Genomic DNA, 21,528 nt, shown 5'->3' on the forward strand with positions numbered 1-21,528 from the left:
GCACACACACACACACACACACACACACACACTGTGTTTCTTTACATTTTTCTCAAACGTTCTCAGCCATCAGAGGCGGCGTCACGTGTAGAAAACATGACACCAAACCACAAATCTGTAAACACACCTGAGTTGAGACCAGAGTGACTGACGTTTCCCTTTTGTAGATGAGCAATGAGAGCCTAAACTAATATTAAAATCATAATAACTGAGCAAAGCAAAGGGTTGTTACAACACATCTAACAGCCCTCTCCTTGTGATCATTACACAAACTCTCCCTCTTATTGATTTCAGAAAATAAAGCAAAGAATGACATCAGGCTTTCTGCTCAGCTACAATCACACAGATTTATTATGCCCTCAGCTACTATAAACCATCAAATAATCTCCCATAATGCTCACAATAGCACCCAGGTGCTGTTTCACTTTAATTAGGCAGTCGGCTGACAATAGCTTCTGCCAACAAAGGGACTGTAATAACAACTGACCTCGACTTTGTCTCTGGCAGACAATCGCGACCCATATGAGTCCTGACCGAACCACCTGGAACCGGAGAGGGGGCAGGAAGGGCCAAAAAGCTTCCTCTTTCACCTGACTGGTAATTATGTGGCCGAAGAGGCCGAGAACATAATTAAAATGCTGATTAGTGTTGAATTAAAACTTCTGTGAATTTGTCGGAGGCAGAAAGAAGAGGAAGCGCGACATGCTAACAAAAACAAACAAAAAATCCTAATCATTCGCTTTGTGAGGACATATTCATGAGATGATTTCAGAGGATTCGCGATGTCATGCACAGAAGCAGACGGACCGCATCTCAGATCCTCCACAAGGTGGACAAGCAGCCACACGTCCACCCCTCGTTTTGCTCCGGAGCCGCCTGGGTGTTTGCTGACGAGACGCTCAGTCTGATTCTCATCTGTCCAAATGTTTACAGCTGGAACAGTAGGACAGAAAGGACTGCGCCCACACAACCAGTGGGCATGTTTATTATGTTTGAATGTGACCTCTGTGACCCCGGGATGCCACACTCTGCTGCTGGCCTCCAACTATGAGCTCTGTTGATCTTTTTTAACCTGTTGCCAGGTAAATTATGGAGCCAGTGGCTAAAAGAAGCGGGCGTCTGTCTGAGATTATATTTATGCTGCTGGAAACCAGGAAGTAAAAGGATTCCTAATGAGAAGTTTCTAGAAACTGATTCATTTATAAACATAAACTATGAAATACAGCTGAAACAATTAATTGGGTTAATCATGATGAATCGATTGTTAAAATAATTTAGTAATTGATTAATTGTTACCTGGAGGACACAGACTCAAAAAAGGCTATTTTCCTGAAAGAGCAAAATACTTGAAGTAATTAATGCTGCTTAAGCTAAAACCCAAAACTCCTCGAAGTTTTAGCTTCACCTGGTTCAAATTCTGTAAATATATATATATATATTAAAAAAAATCCTATTAAGAGCTTTTTGCTATCCATTTATTAATCTGTTAATCCAAAGAGTTAATACATCAGCCATAGATCAACGTTAGTCAAGCATCACAAATGTGAGCTTATCAAATGTCAGAGGTTTTTTTTTTTTTTTTTGCTCCAGATGTTGCCTTTGGTTTCTGTTTGGCAATTTTTAAAAAAATTTAAGATAAAGGATTTGATCCGTTTTATTTATTTTTACTTTTAATGTAACATTGTTTTAGAAAGACATGTTTAAATTAAAAATATGCAGAATGTCCCATTTTTTTTTTCAAATCTAATGAGTCAATCGATAGATTAGCCCTGCTATAATTTAAAAACGAAATGCTACAATTACATTTACATGGGATGTAAAGGGTAATAACTGCACCTTCTAATTTTGCTAAAATAACAGAGGCTGTAATTTACTGTATGCATGAAAAACCCGGGGGAACCCGTAACCTTTCCTCACAGCCTGGCATGAGACTCAAACAGGATCTTGTGGTCACGTTTTCTAAGGAACTAGAGTCACTTTCACAAACTGCTGGCCCACAAATATACAGTATATGTCCTTACATCAACAGAAACAGAAATCCCTCTGAAAAGGCTCTAGTTCAGCAGAAGGATATAAAAAAATCTCCAGGGTCACTTCCTGGAAATCTCTGCTAATCGTTCTAGTTTGTGCTGCGCCGCGTATCGATCGCATTGTACAATGTCAAGACTTTATGTCGCGGCTCAAGCGAGGCGTCCATGAAAGAGTTAACCGCCTCGCCGTGCGTTGAGAAACCCAGCAGCAGAGCGGGCGCATGGCGCTCTGAACAACAATGGATCACCATCTGAATCCAGAAAGGAACCGATTACGCCACAGCCAAAACCTCGCTGCTAGCCAAATCTACTTAACGCATTCTTGACATTTGCAAATAATCACCCTTTGTGAAGGGATCAGCGCTTACAGTGAAGAGTTTATGTTGCTCAACTCACCTGTCCTTAACTGAACTAAAATCCACAGGTTTGCTTTATAATTTGCATTTTCTCGCAAAAGTATTTATACTGTTTTAACACATTACAACCACAAACGTCAGAGTATTTCACTGCGTCTACACGAAGAGGAATAAAATTGATAAACAAAAAATGTTTCACATGTAAAAATCTTCAATGGGCGGCAAGCATTTTCCTTTCTTTCTCCACACACACTGATACCACTAAATAACTGTGTGTAACCATTTTAAATCTCAGCAAACACATCAAATTATACTGTTCCCTCTGCAAATTAGGTTACTTGGCAGATTTCGAAATCACATTTGCAAATCATGTGTCCCTTAAGCCAGAGCACCTCAAATACTTTGTTTACGCCTTTCATGAACAAGGAAAAGGAGACAAAAAGACAACAGAGACCCTAAATGTTGATGGTGATGCAGCAGGAAGAGTAGTTTGTGATCTTAACGTCAACCGCACTTGGATTTGACAGAAAGAGGAAGCTGCCGCCAGATTCCCAGGAAATCGGTTGGTCGGAAAAATCTCTGACTGACTGCAAAAGAGCTGCAACAAACCCCACTGAACACAAACATTATGTTACAAACTGTCGGTGGGAGCATCAGGCTGTGGACAGCGGGTTAGGATGGTGGATGGAGCTAAACGCAGAGAAATCCTGGAAGAAAACTGGAAGAGACTTGAGACTGTGAAGGAGCTGTCAACTTTCATCTACTGTAGAGATTATAACACACATATATATATATATCATATATCTATAGCATATCTCAGCAAACCTTTAAGGGCCTTTAAAAACTGTTCAAACCACTGATTGTGTCTAAAAGTCACTGGTTTTATCCACCCAACAGACGGGCCATCAGCTCTGGTTTCAGAGTGTCTCCTCAGTGCCTCTTTCACCAGCAGAGCAAACTGTGACCTGAAAGTCAGCTGAGATAGAGGGAGGGCGGCTCAAAGTTCAGCAGCATTGTTCTCCAGGAGTCAGAACTATCGACGTCTCACATCACTCAATAACTCAATCTCTCGCTGGAAAAGTTGAATCTATATTTAGAACTTATGAATCTTTCTATGGAAAAGTCACATAAAACAATTGATTTTAAGAAGAAAAAAAAAGAGGCTTTGTCGTATTTTTCATCAGAATGCACACAGGGTTGTAGTCGTTCCTTTCCTTCCAGATCCAGAGTCTGCAGCCCCTCTGCGTGCAGGAAAAACGTTTTAGCACAGTGATTATACTGGCTAATCTGTAATCCCACTGGGCATAATGGGTTCCTTAAACTGGCTATTAGGGGAGAAACTGGGCTTGGTTAATGTCAGCACTTGGCTCTGTGGCCTAACAAATATTTATTCCACCATTCGTGGAACCATTACAACCAGAAATGTTAAAGTATTGCATTACTATTTATATGATTAAAAAAAGAAAAACACTAATAAGTTCATGATTTGTGTTTCTTAGAGGAAGGAAAATAACATGAGGTTTTATAAAAATGCTTAAAATATATTTTATGATTGTGTTGATTTCTCATAATCAGTTTTCTCTGCAATTAAACCTGAACATTTTTTAACAGCCTGGCAGATAAAAAAAAACAACAACAAAAAACAGTCAATTCTTCTCTGCAAGATTTATAAACATGAACTTTCATATCCAACCACAGAATCTAGGTTGGATTCAGGTCTGGACTTTGACTAGGCCATTCTAACACATAAACATGCGTTGATCCAAATCATTCCACCGCAACTCTGGCAAGAGGCGAATCGGCAATCAGTCCGTTCTGGAGAGAACGGCTGTCCATCCCCAGACTTTCAGACCGCCTGGTCTGATAAGTGATGCTTACGGTCTAAAGTATTAAGGAACGCGACTCGTTTCAGAGCAGCAGAGAGCTGCTGCACACACACCAGGGCAGAAGCTGAGAAAGCAAAAGGGGTGAGAACTGACTTCTGAAAGAAAATGTCATGAACTTAAATCACAGCAAAGGTCACAACTCCTCCAACGAAAAACCAAATTCAGTTTCTGCTGCTGATTCCAGAAAGTGTGAAAACCAACAGATCAGTTGTTGAGAAGTAGATTAAAGGGGAAGTATTATGTGTTTTCCGGGCACATAGCGCCATTTTCTGGCACTACCAAGTATCTACGTTACCTTCAGTTGTTAACATGCTGTGTATATCCAACATGAGTTAAAAGAAATTCGACTTCATAATTCAAGGCCTGAAATTGGGCCTCTGACTCTATAATCCAGAGATTAAACGACTATAGTCTATAGTAATTGAATGTGACTGAATATAAATAAATAAATAAATGAATGAATAAATAAATAAACAAATAAACAAGCATGCACATGCAAATATGTTAATCTAGAAATAATCTATAAGTATATATGATTTTTTTTAATTAAATGTATGAAAATATCTGGTTTCCACTGTAAACAACATTGTCCAAATTTAGGGTTTGAACCAAACGTTGCATTGCACTTTGCTCCAAAACTGTGCAGGTCGAACATCAATCACTTGCAAGAACTTCATGCAGAAGTCAAGAACTTTCCAAAACTTGAAAACACCGAATTGAAATTCAAGGATTTCTACCCTGTATCATGTGTATTCGGATGGTAGTTCACTGTGATTCTTTTCAAGGTTATCAGAGGAAATAATACTAAATATTCTTTGCAAAGTGAAAAAAAATCTGAATAATTGTTCGTCTAAATACACTGGTATAAAGCCATTTACACCAGTGAGATGTGAGACGCCAGTAGCTAAATGGTTGGTCAACAGTACGCCGTTCCGGCTGTGCAACCCAGCGATTGCCAAAAACAAAGCACAAATAAATAAAGATTGACCTCAGTACCTGGGGTCAGAATAAACAATATCACGTCATGCAATATAAAGCAGAGAACGGGAGGTGTCGGCTCACTTTAAAAAAAAAAAAAAAAGAAAACCAGGGGAGTGAAGGCTAAAAATCAAACTGTCAGATGTAGACGTGAAGGAGAGCTGGGCGTGAAAGTGTGTGGAGCACGTCTCATGTTTGAGAGCGGTCTGTGGCCTGTGATCCCTACCGGATAGCCTTCTGTTTTCTTCTGGCACCACTTCAGTAGAGCGTTTCTCTTAGATCCTCCGTACTCCCGCGCCAGAGCGGCCAAGGGGTCCGTTCTTTCCACACTGTCACCAGGGGAACGCGGGCCGCAGTCAGAGGAGAGGGAGAGAGAGCAGAGATGTCATCTGGAGTACAACTTGTGCGATATCTAGTTCAGTTCCTCCACTGTCCCACAGTTATTTATGTGTACGTGGAGGAAGCCTGTTAATCAAAGCTGGTCAGACAGCTAAAATTATGACGGATCAGAGCAACGGATGCATTGTGCAAACAAATTTTATTATTTGTGGCCCAATTAAAAAAAAAATACAAACAAACATCTGATTCTTCTCAGATTTCTCATAGAACTACTAGATGATTTTTATCTCTCCTTTTCAAAAGTTCTTCTCTGTTTGGACCAGAAAAATAAAAGATCACATGGTTAAACATTTTTATGCAACAGCAAAAGTTTTTTTTTAAACATTTAATCTCAAACTTAAATGAGGCACATTAACTATATTATTTAGATGAAATGCAAAGCTCAGAGCTGCAGGGTGTACAGGAAAACAAATGCAAGTGGATTCTAGTAGAAGAAAATTTGATACGTGGGAAGAAATCAGCATGCCTGGTAAAAACTTTACCGAGGGATCGTCTGTTGTCGAGAAAATGAGATGTGCCAACTTTATTCATATAGATTCTGATTCTATAACCTGGAAGATCAGAGTGTTTTTCTAGGTTATCAGTGATACTGAGAGACTTAAGTGTGATTTAGGAGAGTTTTAAGTAAGAATAGATTTGCTTTAATAAAAAAAACTTTAAACTGAAAAGGCAGCTAAACTTTTTTACAAGTCCAGAAAGTAGAAAAGAGGAGAAACAGACGGGAAAATTAAGGTTCAAAATCTGTGTTTAGTGCTGCTCTAAAGGAAAAACAAATTTACTAGTTTTTCTTGCTATAAAAAAAAAAAAAAAAGCCCCTCTGATTTGCAATTTTTCATTACTGGAGGAATTATCTTATCTTGCACTGTCATGATGATTCCGGAGCTTCTTTGTAGTTTCGTTTATTTGTTTTAGAGTTCAGAGCGGAGCCACGTTTCACTTGGAACGGCGGCCATGTCAGTGCAGAGTGGAAGCCCGTTTTTACTGCCTGGCCCCCCCATGTCCCTATGGTCCCACACTCAAATGTTTCCAGAAAGTCATGCACAACGCGCACAGTTGCAGAGCAGTACGGAAAGAAATCCTATGCATGACGGATAGATTTAACGTCTATCTGTAATATTATTCTAGGGACTTGCTCCCTGGGGTTTGGAGGCCATGGGAACAACACGAGACATGGTCGTTCCACTCAGCATGCTTAAACATTTCACACGTCACTGCGGCTCTGCTGTTGAATTCATTATTTTTCCCGTTTCAGGCTGTGCGACGCTAGAAGCGGACATGTTTTTTTTTTTGTTTTTTTTGCCATTTTAAATTTCTCCAGATTTGCACATATAATCGATAATAACGCAGCGGTTCTCACATAAACAATAAACGTCCTAAACATGGTGACAGATGCAGCTGATATTTGTGGAGAAATTACGTCAGTGACTAAATCGCTGTGATGCTAAATACAGAGTTTAGTAAAGCAATAATATCAGATTTGGACTGGTAGGTTTTTGTGTCTTTGCAGCCAGAGTTTCATAATGTTGGCCGAGTTTCAGTAGAAGACTGCGATCTCCTTCATATGGGCCAAACAGATGACGGTTTTAACCAGCTTTACTGCCTGACTGTAACACATAAAAGTGCATCTATTAATGTAACTCAAGGGTATCCAGTTGCTGGAGTGATGGAGTTTTACTTTTGATGATTCCTGAAGGCAAAAATAATAATAACAACAACAACAATAATTAAGGGGAAAAATGTTATGAAATTTGTAAAAGGTAAATATATCCATTTGAAAACAACCAAACGGTTTGGCACACAATTACACTGCTTTCACAGTTTAGCTTAGCTTAGCAGCATCTCTCACAATTAGTGGCAAAAAACTTTTTAAAAAATGTATCTTTTATTCCACTGAACTTATTTTTTTATTTGAAAATGTAACATTTATTCTGTTTGGGGGGGGAATCCCAGAAGGAAGGAATTGCTTTTAATTTATCTGACGAACAGGAACAAACATTTCTGTGATGCCATTCAATCAGCGCAGCGCCTGCAGAGATCTTGGAGCATCTTTCTTTGCAAAAATATTCTCGTCTGAGTCGTTATCCAAAACCTACTGATAAACTTCCAGCTATTTTAGACATTTTAATTGTTACTTTAACAAGGTCGCTATTTTCTTTAAGCCTTTTCCACAAGTATGCATCTCTCGTCTATAAGTGGCATGTTTGGACGTCTTAAAATTTGAAGAGTGATTAAAAAGAAAAAGGTCAAAGCGTCACACGACATTTAGATCCAAGAAAGTCACGAATGCAAGTTGCTTGGAACTTTGATCCACTTCAATAGGAAAAAAGGAATTTAAAAAAAATGTCATTTATCTTTACAGGAATGTTGGGATGCCAATAAATTTGGTGCTAGTGTTTATAAATAATANGAGGGGGGATCCCAGTAGGAAGGAATTGCTTTTAATTTATCTGACGAACATTTTTTTTTTTATTTTAAAGAGTTTTCACTACCAAATAAGTGCAATCAAGTTGGATGTTTCAAACACTTTTAAAGTGAGAAAGAAGCTGAATTTGTTTTAGTGCTTTCCTTGTAATCACGCTGTTCCTGTGTCTCTAAGCTCATCTTTAGATCCAAATGACGATACCTGAGTTTGCTGCTTCCTCGGCTGTAGCTGAACGATGCGGTGCGACTGCTGAGGGAAATGGGGCTTTTGATTACACTCTCCAGCGAAGGGCTCTTCCTCATGAGGCTGTTTGGTTTCAGGTCCTCGCCAAAACCTGACAACTTATCTGCGGAATCAAAAGGACGCGAAGAGACGGATGTGGATGCAGAAGAATGTGACAAAAAAGTCGAAAACAGAGCGTATCCTGGAAATGTTTGCTTCCAGTCAGGAAACTATGTTCCTACGGCGGCTCCTCAGGGGAGGCTTTGGAAACAAATCAACCGTGACACATTTAAGATAATTTTCAGAGTTGCATTTAAATTAAACGTGTTTTTCTAGAAGGAAGTGGAGAAAGTCAGTGAGAAACTGGCAGAAGTTGATTGGTTGTCCATGTTCATTGTACTTCTCATTGAGGATGTTGAATCAGCAGAACTTTGCTTAAAGCAACCATTTCATTGTGCGTGAGAGCCAAAGGGATTTGAATGAACATGTAAATTTCACCAGGACACAACAAAATCTGATGGTCGGCTCTCTGGGTGAGGACAGGGCTGGCTGACTGGATTATTTTTCTGCTTGCTGTTTGCATGTCCTCCTTCACTCTGACCGGCTTCCTGCCACAGACCAGCGCAAGGTCAAAGTGCAATCCTGGTTTGGTCAGAGCCTTTAATGGAAGGTCATTGCTGAAGAAGCTGGCTGTGTCAAAATATCTATGATTGATATTAGATTTCTGGCTTATGGGAGAAGATTTTATCCAGAATTGTACAGCAAAAGTGAACAGGAGCCTCAATTCCATATTTTTTGTAGAGAACCAGATCGTTATGCCATGCAACAACCGATCGGATACGGTACGGCAGATTAAATAAGATTTGGACCGAGTGTTACATACCACGAGGATGAGCGAACTCGCCGTGATTTATTCTTTTTTCCAGCGTCTTTGATAGTGGCTTAATGTAGGAATGCCTCTAAAAAAAGAAAGACAAAAAAAAAAAAAGTCTAAACCAAGCTCCCCTCCACCAAATCCTACATGTGACTTTTGGATGCAGGCTGCGGTTTTAGGTACCTGGATGGGGGAGACGGCTGCAGCTGGTGCAGTGCGCACAGGGATCCCACTCAGAGGGCTTCTGGGGGTGGGAAGCACCGGAACCGCGTGACATGGTCCGTCTGTAACATCCACCATCAATGTCAGAGTGTGTTTTTGTTTTTCATTAAGGCTGTGGTGTCACAGCTTACGTTTGGTATATAAACAGCAAAACAGTGAATAAAGAGCAACATTAAGATTAAAGAACAGATCAGGGAGAAAGATGTGGAGACGTTTAAAGCAGTTAGAAAATAATACCATAAGTTTTGCACATGTAAAGGAGCACCACTGCCTCCAAAAACTGGGACCGGTAAAACCCCAGAAAATTTGCTTGGGACCAAGAGATCCATGGTAGCTCTGGAGGAGCTGCAGACAGCACTGCTTCTGTATTCGTCATGCCGTGTATAAACCAGACAGAGAGCTATAAAAAAAGTAATAAGTTCAAAGTAAACATTAAAGTCCAATTTCTGAGTTTGCCACCAGCCATGTGGTGCACAAGGTCCTCCAGTCAGATGATCACAGACTTATTACTTTGACCTACATTAAGACATTTAAGGATATTTTTTGCAAATAAAAGTGGCCATAAATTTATATCTGTAAAAGTGCAAAGCTGGTAAAAACACCATAGTACACGTGCAGCAAAAGGGGGGATATGCAAAATATTTGAATAGAAATGCATGCCACTCTTTCCAGATTTGTGTTTAAATGCTGAATCCCATGAAAAACCATCTAAAAACAAACAAACAAAAAAAATAACATTTATTAAAACAGCTAATCAGTCCCGGTCTTGCAGCTCATCTCATATGTTGACCTCCGCCAAATGATTTTCCTGACAAACACCAGAATGGCCTCCGCTCCCGTCCCCCATCCCTCACCCATGCAGCCTGCCAGGAGTCAGCCCAGACCTGACGAGCTGAGAAACGACAGACATGAACGCTGGAGACCACAGCTGCTCGTCAGCTGTTCTCCTCTACAGCTACACCGATGTGACGGGACGGCCGGCCTGGCCACTGCTTGTGTCTGCGTGTGCTTGGTGCTCACTCTGTTCAACGGTGTCAAAGGACTTAATGAGGGATTTGACGGTCGCTCCGGGCTCCGAGCTGGCATCTTCGCCGGTGTCGGCGGGAGACGTGCCAGGGATCACGGAGATGCCGCACCATTGGCTGCCGCCGCCGTCGGAGTTCAACGCTCGCCCGTCATCACCTTGGGACCTGACAGACACAAGAAACACAATTTCTTGCATATACTCGAGCAAAACATATTGCTTATGGTGGTGGAAGGGGGAGGGGGATGCAGTCCGTTTCTGATCCAAAATCTTCCATGTTAGTCCTGATGATGAGTAGGAATGAAGGCTCTGAAATAAAAACGTGTTCTAAATTTACTAATGAGATGATATGAGCATTCAAACACCTGAAAACTTGCAAATCCTTCAGGTTATTTTTTTTAACAAATAAAAATAAAAATACCCAATTCTTTGCAAAAAAAAATAATAACTTGAGCTCAGTCAGACTGGATGGAGCTCTGAAAACGATAATCTTCCACAGATTCCAACTTGGATTTGGATCAGAGTCCTGTGACTGATCAGCTCCGTCGCTTACATTAGTTCAGACTTTACGGGTTTTCTTCTGGGCCGTCCTGTATAAAACCCTCCTCCCCATATTCTCACCAATTCTGATCAGTGAAGAAACCCCACATTATGATGCTGCCACCGTAATGAGTCTACAGACCAGTATGATGTGTAAATAAAAGCCATGGGGCTGGATACATTTTGTTTATTTATTCACCTAATGAATAACAATCAGACATTTACATAAAACTTCACATACAGAAAAAAACAAAACAAAAAACAGCCAAGTCCTTCCTCGGCAAAATAAATTATCACAATATGAACAGGAATGCTCGGCCTCATAAAAAGATTTTTCCAAACATTTCATCTTTTCTTATGTAACCTAACTTACTCGAGCACCAGTACCGCTCACTCGGCTTGGATGATATGGCTTTTTAACGTTGGGTTGTAAAAGGACCTCATGTTTCACATGCACTGTCAGTATAATTCTACAACTCTGGTATGTGATGCTCTCCAAGAGTTTAAACCAAAGGTGAGGAAAATATTTACATATAAACACATAAAGCTTGTAATTTATTGGAATCTGCTAAAGGTTAGAAAAGGTCAGTGTGGTTAATATATTAAATTCTGATTTTTGCAAAAAAGAGGGAGTATAGAATATAAATATTTGAAAGTGATGTAAATATTTCGGGAACACAGTTTTATTGGTCTATGACTTTAAATTTTGATTTTAAGACAATTCGATTGGTCCAGAAGTACGCCGTTAACGGTTACATCTAACATTGGCAGCATGGCATCATGACATCTGCATGTAAAAATAATTCTACCAACAAAAAAATTACACAACTGTAAAACATGGGAGACCTCGAAGCTGAGATGCCTAATTAAGTGTCAATATGTGATCCACAGCGCCATCTTAGGGCTAGAAAAATGAACTGCAGTCCATTTGAATAGCAGAAGAAAGACTAAGAAAGAGTTGTCAGTGACGTATTTTATACAAAAACAGTAACAAGAAGATAAGAGCAAAAAACAAAACAAAACAAAAAAAGAGATCCTTAAAGCTCCTGGATGGAGGATGTTCAGTCTGATTTTTTTTCCTTTGCTGCAAAACCATGATCACTAAGAATTACACCAAATAGTTTTGACATTTTTAATCCTGATGAAGATTTATGAAAACTATTGGATTACCCTGTAATTTGGATTTCTAAAACAAATTACTGCGCTACTTTAATTTAGCAAATTAAGGTTATTATCCACTGGCAAGTCGCGCTCAGACCGGTTAATGTGCGGCTCTGTTTTACCCCAGATAGTGAAGATTTCCATGACACGCTCTGTTCCTGGGCGGGACGTGAGCAGCAGCAGATGTGGTCAACTCTACGCTGTTTGCAGCTTCATTCTGCAAAGGAGAACCTTGAGGTTCTGGTTCAGATGGACTCAAATAACACAGATATCCAGCCGTTTCAAAAGACTCAGACTGGCTGATTATTCCTCTTTGCTTGTAAATATTACCACGTTCTGGTATAGTTTTAAATGTACAAACTTTTGGATTTTGGTAATGCAGTCAAAACACCAATAGCCACACCTGAACTTACCTCTTTTTTTTAATTCAAAAGAAGAATAAAATTCACGTCACAAGCTAATATTATGATCTTATAATATTAGAACATCATATTTTCTGGACTATAGAGCGCACCATACTTATAAGCCGCACCTACAAATTTTTTTGAAAAAAACAAAACAAAACAAAACTGGAAACATGCATATATAAGCCGCTATAATCCACTGGTATCTCCGCCGCTCTTGGTTTTCCATAAGGACGCAATAATAAATAAATCTGCTGGATTTATTAAGGAAGCAGCCCTGCTTCTCTAACGCTGAACCATGGATTTGTTCACGCCGAGTTTACATGCTGCCAGATCGACAGCCCTCAACTTAAAAGCTGCATCATATGAGTTTGAAGAAATTTCTCTGTCATGCCTGCTGCTAGCATGTGCTTGTTCTAAGTGAAAATTAGCGTGTTCTTCTTTGATTTCCAATTTTGACTTCCAATGATACACTTCCTGCTAAAGAGCCCCCTGGTGGTTAAAGAAAAATCCACAGAAAAGCAGCACCAGACTACAAGCCGCACGGTTCAAAGCGTGAGGACAAAGTAGCTCACGCTTTTCCTCACGTGAGGAGGAAAAGCGTGGTAGTTCCGGTGTTTTACACTGTCGGCGCAAACCTGCAGCCCTTGGCAGAAAGCTGACCACAGCTGCACTGATTCTCTCTTCAGAGACCTGCTAGCAGAGATGCTACATCACAGTTAATCTGCTCCAAAGTGTAATTCATGTAATGGTTAATTCCTGGAATTCATATCACAAGCTAATATTATGTAAGGTGTTTTACATGTGCAACCAGGAATGAACCATTCCAGCAATTAATGGTTCATTTAAACAACTTTGTGTTAATATGGCATGTAGTGCATAATGTTTTCCATTTTGCTCCCAAAAGGCAAAACAACAGACTGAACATCCTCTAACAGCAGTGCTTCTATATTTTTCCTAAAGGGATGTGGAAATATTACAAAATTTATTTATTTTTAATATTTTATCTCCTTGCTTTTGCATTTAGAAGCAAGATTTAGCCATTTTCCAAAGTTGCAAATTCAGTGATAGAAATTCCTAGCTATGTCGAACCTAAAAAATTCAGCATTTGTTACACCCCTCACCATAACAGGCCGTTCCATCTTCTCCAATTTCTCAAAGGCACAAAAGATTTCATTTAAAAAGTCGTCCACAACACAAGAACCCAACAGTCCAGACAAAACGAGAAAATTCAGTGAGAAAATAAAATAGAATACTCTCATTTAAAAAGTCCCCCAAAATATTTTAGCCATATATGGAGAAATGAAGCCGTGAAGGCCCGAACGTCCTTCTGCACAGTGAGTCAAAACAAAGCTGGTTTCCATAAAATAGAAGTGCAACAATAACACTGTCTTCACATGATGCTGAGATGAGGGTCACTCTCTAGTGTCCTTCCACTGCCGTCTTGGTGTCAAAAGTGGCTCCAGTGCTGATTCTGAAAAGAAAAAGATAAGAAAATTAAAAATGAATGATGTAGAAAGTCTACTTTAAAAACAAACAAACAAACACATGATTGCTTCTTCGTGTCATTTAAAAAGCCAGACCTCTGGGCATATTTTTCCTCAACTCCTCCATGCACACCTCATAAGATTAAAACAGTCACTCATACAGCCAGATCACCCTGTGATGGAGATGCTATGGATATGTATCTGGATATGTATCTGGATATGTATCTGTGTCGTTAAAAACAGCATGAGTTAAGTCCAAGTCATGCCAGTGCAGCCATCATCATCATCATCATCATCCTGCTTTTTCCATCAAAAAAAAAAAGTAGGAGTGTTATTCATCGAAAACAACAGCAGGTGGCACCAGATACAATCTAACTGATCCACATGTTTAGAGAGCAAACCGGGAAGGAATGGTAGCCCTAACGGTGCAGTCAGCCAGCGTATGGAGAAGCAGACAGAGTCAGACAGGCTGAAGAAGCAGCATGAAGCCAAACACAGAGAGGAAGGTCAGTGAGCGTTGGCAGCACACAAGGCGGGGAGCGGCAGGCTGGCTGAGAACTCACCTGGGCTTCGGGCTCGTCAGACGGACGTCTTTAACAGAGACATCAGCTGATGGAGGAGGGGAGCGGACGCAGCACAACAGCTTTTCTTGGGGAAAGTTTGGTGATTGAGATGTGGTCTAATACCAGAAACTAAATACACGGGTACTTATCTGTATCTCGTGCTTATGCAATTGTTTTTTTATTGTTATTTTGAACATGCTAAAGTGCTTAAAATAATAAAGAAGTATTTCATCCGGAGTGATGATGATAATATAACAAACCACCGTTAAGGTTTTATCATTTGGAATTTTAGGACTCTTTTGGTAAATCACACATAAACCACAGCTATCCTCAGTTTTAAAATTTAAGAACTATTTTAGTACCTTTTCACCTTTTGTCACGCTACAACAACTTCAACATATTTAAATGGGATCTGTTAAGCTAGACCAGCAAAAAGTAGCTCGTCATTTTTAAGTGAAAAGACAACGGAACACAGTTTTGAAATATTTTATAAAAATATGCAAAAGGTGGTATGTATTCTACTTTACTCTTTGTCCAACCAACTGCCTTCAAAAGTATCTAATTGCTAAATAAAGTCCACTGAAATGTTGTTTAATCTGAGTATAAATACAGACAAAAAAAAATAATTTTTTCCCAGATTTTTAAGTGTAGGAAAAAAAAATCATATTCATTCAGATTTATGCACTAGGTGTCAAACTCATTTCCATTTTAGGCCACACCAAGATCATGGATGTCCTCAAAGAGCCGGTTGTAGCAGAATAAATTAAAGTGCAATAAAATGATCTATTGAAGTACTAAAAGTAGTATAGCTTTCTCTGTATTCAATGAGTACTTCAGAAAATCAAATATTGGAAATCTTTTCACACTCACATAATTTTGAAATATATAAATAAAAACTGATTTGACTAAATAAGTAACATCTAAGCACATGACTTATCTTGAAGTTCTATTTATTTGGATTTGAGGGCCATATAAATGGTTATGGCGGCCCAGATTTGGCCCGTGGACCTTGAGTTTGACACATGACACCAAATAAGATCCATTTTTTGGGTTTATTGTGAAAAAATGTGAAAAGGTAAATTAATTTGGCACTTTAAATATGCCTATAATAAAACTGCAATGACTTTTTCACATGTAACGTGTTTCGAGTGTGAAGTCCGAATGTTTGCCACAGGTCATAATACATGTTGAAGAGGGAAACAGAAAGGGCAGCAGCTTTGAGAGGAGTAAAAAATACAGAGGGAAAATAAAACTGCAGGAGATGGCTCATTGACCTACAGAGTCTGCCAAATCCCAGGAACACGAACACCGAAGCTCTTAATTATGCCTCCGATGAAAACATATCCTCTCTTAGGATCAAACAGGAAATTTGGGAACCTCTTGAGCAAGAGTTTCTTTCGAGTCGGGATCATTTGGGCCACTTGTCTAAAGATTGTTGCTGCGGGGAGATCTGGCAGGACTCTGATAGGTATGTCACATCCTGGTACGTTCAGAGAGAAAGGAGCTGCAGCCTGGTGCCTGAGGGGGCTGGAAGGAGATGGCTGGGTGGGCATAAGGGGGATGGAAACGGTGGGCAGTACCTGACTCCCTGCATGGCCTGCAGGTCTGCAGAAAGCTTTGCGTTGCGGTCCTGCTCCTCCTGCAGCTGCCTCCTGAGAGCGCGCAGCTCCTGCTGAGCTTCCACTTTGATGTCGTTGGCCACCACCACCGCTGTCTGGAGGTCTGCCTGAAAGCGCCGCCATTCCTCTCTCTCCTCCTAAATACATAAACACATGGATCAGCACAGGTTGAGGCACAGCAGTTAATTTATGCAAATTTAAAAAAAAACCCAAAACAACAACAACACAGGGGCAAATAAAAAAAAACAGCCGAGAGTCACTGATCGCTAGTAAGCACCCCAAAACTGAAGCCTAAAAATAAATAAAAGGATGTTGCTTATTAACAGTATGTTAAAAATAGTATCAATGATTCTTTAGGGTCCCTAAATGAATGAAAAAAATTGTCTTCCTATGATAAAGGTCGGCTTAAATGCAGCTGCCAAGACTATTTCAAACAATCTGGAAAAGAGATGAATCTCAGGATTTTAAAGGTCTGAGGCTGCCATGCTTGGCTGATTAAACAGGATTATAAACCCTTTGGGATTTTATCATGAATTGTGCATGAAGGATCTATCAGGATTCTGTCTGGATCCTTTTGCAGGAATCATAAGTGATTGTCGCATCCACATAACACCAAATCTGACATTTAAGATGAAAATGTTAAAAGCAATTATTCTTCCAATCTGGAAATAGCAATGCTGTATATGTTTAAGTTTGTTTCATTTGCTTATAGTTTAGGTATGAAACTCTCTCCATAAGATGAAAAGCTAAACTTTAGCTGTTGTTGCAATTTCACATCGTGTTTTAAAATAAAAAGCTATACTGACAAAATAGCTGACAACCAGAATGGGTCGATTTTCTTCTAAACTGACTCTGATCAGAAGAATCTAACATTTTTCTGATCAGTGAATGAGGAACTTAGGCTAAGGTCTAAAAAATGAAGACAGAAAATGTTTAGGAGGCTTTTAGAAAATAAACTGTACTTTATATGAAGCTGCTACAACCTGCAAAGTAAAACTTGGTCTGGTTTGTTCTAGCAAATAGCTCAGTTCAATCTGCAAGGGACACCTTGCAAGCTAACATTAGCCAATAGCATGTGATGGATTTACATCCGCTGACAGATTCAGCCCGTTTTTTTGTTGTTTCTGAACAACAAAAGAAGAAACTTGGCTGCCTAAGAAATAGTTGGGACTCTTAAGGACATCCAGCAGCTAGCCTAAGGGTCTACTATCACAGTGTGCTAACTATGCTAATCATGCAAAATGCTAATTAATACAAGATGTCTAAAAACAGCGTAAAATGTCAGCTCGGTCATTTTAAACATGTCCGCTGTGCTAATTACACAAAATGCTAATGTAATATGTTTAAATACAGTTTAAAAAGTCAGCTGTGGCATTTTATTTTTGTTTTGAAATATTACTAGAATTGTGTTATCACACAAAGCAGAGAAGCAGACTGTTTGCTGTCATTTAAAAGTACATCGCTATTTATACTTTTTAAAGAGAAATAAAAATGGGCTAAAATCAAATCATTAGGTTGTTGGTGACTGAAAACTGGCCAATTCATTTCTAATTTGTGCTTTTCTGGTTAAAGCAAAGTTGATAACAAGCTTCTCATGGTGCTTTCTCCAAATAAGAAATAAAACTTCTATTTTCATTTAAATCATATTTTATATTTATAAGTGTCAGATTAAGTTATAAAAAAAAGACAAAACAAAAACCCATCTCTCTACATTCAACTGTCTAAAAAACTGTTCCCAGATGTTTACTGGAAATCTGTCCATGAATTTTCTGCAAAAAATCTCAACAATTTTGCCAAGTGCAACAACAATACAACCTCATATCATCACACAGCCCAGATTTTTTGGACTTTTACTGAACACTTCCTTTCCTCCATGGCCCTAAGTCCTAAACTGTTCATTTGTTTAAAATAATAATAATAATAATAATGGTACTCATTTGTTGGACCACTATCCACATTTCCATTCTGTGATGGTTCTGAGCCAAGAAAGGTTACATTTAAAGTTTCATTTGGAAACATCGCTCTGTTATAGTGCCTGACGCGTGTTATGGGACAGCCATTAATGTTGCGCTCTGATATGACAAGAGTCCAGACCGGGCTACTAACCTACAAAACACCAACATTATTCCACATTTCTTGAACTGTTTCAAAGTACTATAAACCACAGAATGAAGTAGAAGAAAATCTGTTTGAATTATTCTTGGAATAACTTTAATTTTATACAGATAAACATTACAAAACATGCCAGTTTTTTCAGTCACAGACGATCCTTTTGTATCAATTCATAATTGCTATAGACCTGCTGCTATCAGTAGGTATAATCTGAATTGTTCTGTTGTGTTTTTATATGTCAGGACTGAGCAAAACAAAACGGACACAATCCTTTCACATGGGGATAAAACGCCACTCATCTGCTTATTTAACCATTTTTAAGACAAAATGTAACAATAAGAGTGTCTGCATTCAATTTACATTATTTACAACATTTTGCAATACTTTAGTCTCCATCAGTTTGCAGTTGATCGCCAAGATCCATTGGATAATAAACTGCATGAGATTATTTTGTCTCCACACACAGAGCCCATGTTTTATCAAGATCAGCTCGTTAGCCGCTCGGGCTGCTAAAGTTTGGTAATTTGTGTCACACTGACCTTCTTCCTTTCGCAGATGTTTTTGGGCATGAAAAGCAGACATGAGTTCAAACCGTCTACTGGGACGTTGCGTCATAGCTGGCTTTAGCGGGTTCCAGGAAGGCTGAACATGTTACAGAAACGTTGTTCTGTTCAGTTCCTTTAAACTTTTAACCTCCCTCTGTTATGGAGTATGATAGATTTGGAAATGTTGACAGATTTTTGGACATTTCAGTTGGGATGTTAGGATTTACATCTTCCTGGGATTTCACATGGAGACTGAAACTTTACTAATGCCAACTGTGCTAGCAGTAGATTAAAAGCAACTCGTAATGTCAACTTTGTATCATTTTGTCTTTGTTGTTTCACATTAATCTCTCTCCCACAAGGTAAGCCTTCTGCTCGCTCATGGCAGGAGGGCTAGAAAAAAAAAAGTCAATGTTGTTAATTCTACTTCTTCTAGAACATTAGAAATCAGGTAAAATATGCACTGGCTCTTACAAATTTAATAACTAAATCTCTCATTGTTGCATCTCGAAATAATGTCAAGTCAATTTTTTCAGAAACAGTATCGCTCACCACCTAAACTTCGAAAAGGATTTGGAAAACTCTGCTAACATGCGGCACAATGCTGTCTGACCAGAGCTCAGTGGAAAGATTTATGTTGGCATGAAGGCAAGAGAGGAAAAAACAAGCCAAACGAAATCATCCTGACCTCCAAGTGACACCAAAAACAGTGTTTCTTTGAAATATTGATTTCCATAAAACTGTGTCAGTGTCGAACCATTTTATGCATCAGATACTTATGCAAAACATTAAGACCTAAAATGTTTTGCGGGTTAAATGATGTAAGGAAAACATGTGACGTAACAGCACGAGTTTTGATTAACCTAATTTTTTCTCACCCTTCTGTCTTTTCTATTTTCACAGTTTCCTTCACTTCCGGTGACCTTTGGCATCTTGTCACGTGTCAGAGTTCATCTAACTGACCAAATGCATTGAGGTGAATATCAGATATGACCCATTTACTCTGAGATTATATTTATGAATTGTTGGCACATATATAAACTCAACAAAGAATTCTGCATACCTTACTATTATCTTATAATTGTGAAAATACATATTTCCTAAAGAAGGCTGAACGGTTTGGTTGATTCCCACTTTTAGGTAGAACAAGGAAAAGAAAGATGTTGTACATGTAGCGCATTTGAATTTCCAAAAATATCAGTCTTTATAGAAATACGGTGAAATATTTTATGACCTGTATCATTCAAATGGATCCAAACCGGAGCAGCAAACAACAATTAGTTGAACTTTTGAACCCAAGCAGAATGCCACGTCACAGATTTCTTACCTTCATCTGTCGATTCAAAACCTTCAGCTGTCGCTCTGCTTCGCCCTTCTGCTCCTCAATCTTTTTGACAAGATCTGCAACAGCAACGTTCAGATATTAAAAAACCCCAAAAAGAACAGCATAACAAACTAAACACACGTCCTGTAGTAGCAGTCACCATTATAGTGTGTGAACAGTTTGATTATGTTAGAGAAACGGCAGCCAACTCTTCCAAAAATAAAACGTCCAATAACAGAACTATTCTTGAAGTACGTCTCGGTCGCTGCAATAATATTATCAAGCCAATATAACTTGCCCTGATTTACAGCAGTAACATGAACGTTTTTTAATCAACGATAGATGTACTTCACTTTACACTCCCTTGGATGTTTAAAGAGTCCTCCTGGGAATCGGTCTGGGCAGACTGAGCTTAAATAATCCTACAGCCCTGCAGTAAATCCTGCACTTATGGGTGTGCAAACCTTCAGCTTTTGTAGGGACTGTGGAGAGAATTTATTCATGGCTATTTTCAAAGTATTTATAATGTTCATATTCCCATTGCTGTATTGTGCATAGACCTCGCATTTTAATGGTGGAACTGGGAATATAGTTTTACTATGTTGAAATTTTCCGTGACATGAGCAAAGCGTCTTACAAACACCACATACCCCATCCACGCGCTCCAGTGCAACAAATAGCATGCAAATGCTACCAAGTGTCGGAGTTATGATCCTAGATTAGTGTCATGTTACACTATGCAGTCACTCTGTCTACCCTGCTGAAGATTCACTCACTTCAGCATGAGAAATGTTTGAAGTGGATTCACCTGATGGCAGTAAGATCAACTTTCTGATTGTTTCAGCTAATAACCATTACATTAGATGGAGCCCTTTATAAACTGTTGAGCATTTAACTTTAACCCAAGATGGTCAGGTGATTATAAAATATGAACAGAAATCCAGAGATGGGGATCATCAACAAAAGTAATCAATTATTATACTGTAAACTGTTTATGTATACAGTTTTATCTACGCAAACTGGGGTGCATCATAAACCGCAACAACACTTCATAAATGTAACAAGCTTTTATATTTTAAAAAATGCACTTTGCTTTATCAATATCAGGGGTCACCAGAGTGCTGCTTAGTAGGCAACATGTGGCCCTCTTAATGATTTTGTGAAAGTCTAGAATGGAGCAAACCTGGTCTGCAAGCACTGGCACTTATTGCAAATCATGGTGACATTTTCACAGACAAAATCACAGATCTTTTTAAAGTAAAAAAAAAAAAAAAAAAGCAAATGAAGCAAATGGTAGAACGCTAATTTCTGGTAAATAATTTTATTCACCAGGTTTTAAATTAATCTCAATCTTAAAATA

General features: G+C 39.0%; 1 protein-coding gene across 6 annotated transcripts in view; it reads right to left on the minus strand.

Moving 5' to 3' along the window:
• Window positions 1–21,528, minus strand: part of specc1 (sperm antigen with calponin homology and coiled-coil domains 1) — a 98,070-nt gene that overhangs the window by 21,712 nt on the left and 54,830 nt on the right. For all 6 annotated transcript variants that reach the window (XM_016668270.1, XM_016668274.1, XM_016668269.1 and 3 more), the window contains 7 exons: window positions 20,172–20,245; window positions 16,149–16,324; window positions 10,410–10,579; window positions 9,351–9,451; window positions 9,177–9,252; window positions 8,273–8,417; window positions 5,477–5,579 (listed from right to left, as the gene is read on the minus strand). In XM_016668270.1, coding sequence (XP_016523756.1) covers window positions 5,477–5,579; window positions 8,273–8,417; window positions 9,177–9,252; window positions 9,351–9,451; window positions 10,410–10,579; window positions 16,149–16,324; window positions 20,172–20,245 — 845 coding nt within the window. The remainder of the gene's footprint in view (window positions 1–5,476; window positions 5,580–8,272; window positions 8,418–9,176; window positions 9,253–9,350; window positions 9,452–10,409; window positions 10,580–16,148; window positions 16,325–20,171; window positions 20,246–21,528) is intronic.

This window comes from Poecilia formosa, unplaced genomic scaffold (genome assembly GCF_000485575.1).
Source record: "Poecilia formosa unplaced genomic scaffold, Poecilia_formosa-5.1.2 Scaffold14, whole genome shotgun sequence".
Lineage (NCBI taxonomy): Eukaryota > Metazoa > Chordata > Actinopteri > Cyprinodontiformes > Poeciliidae > Poecilia > Poecilia formosa.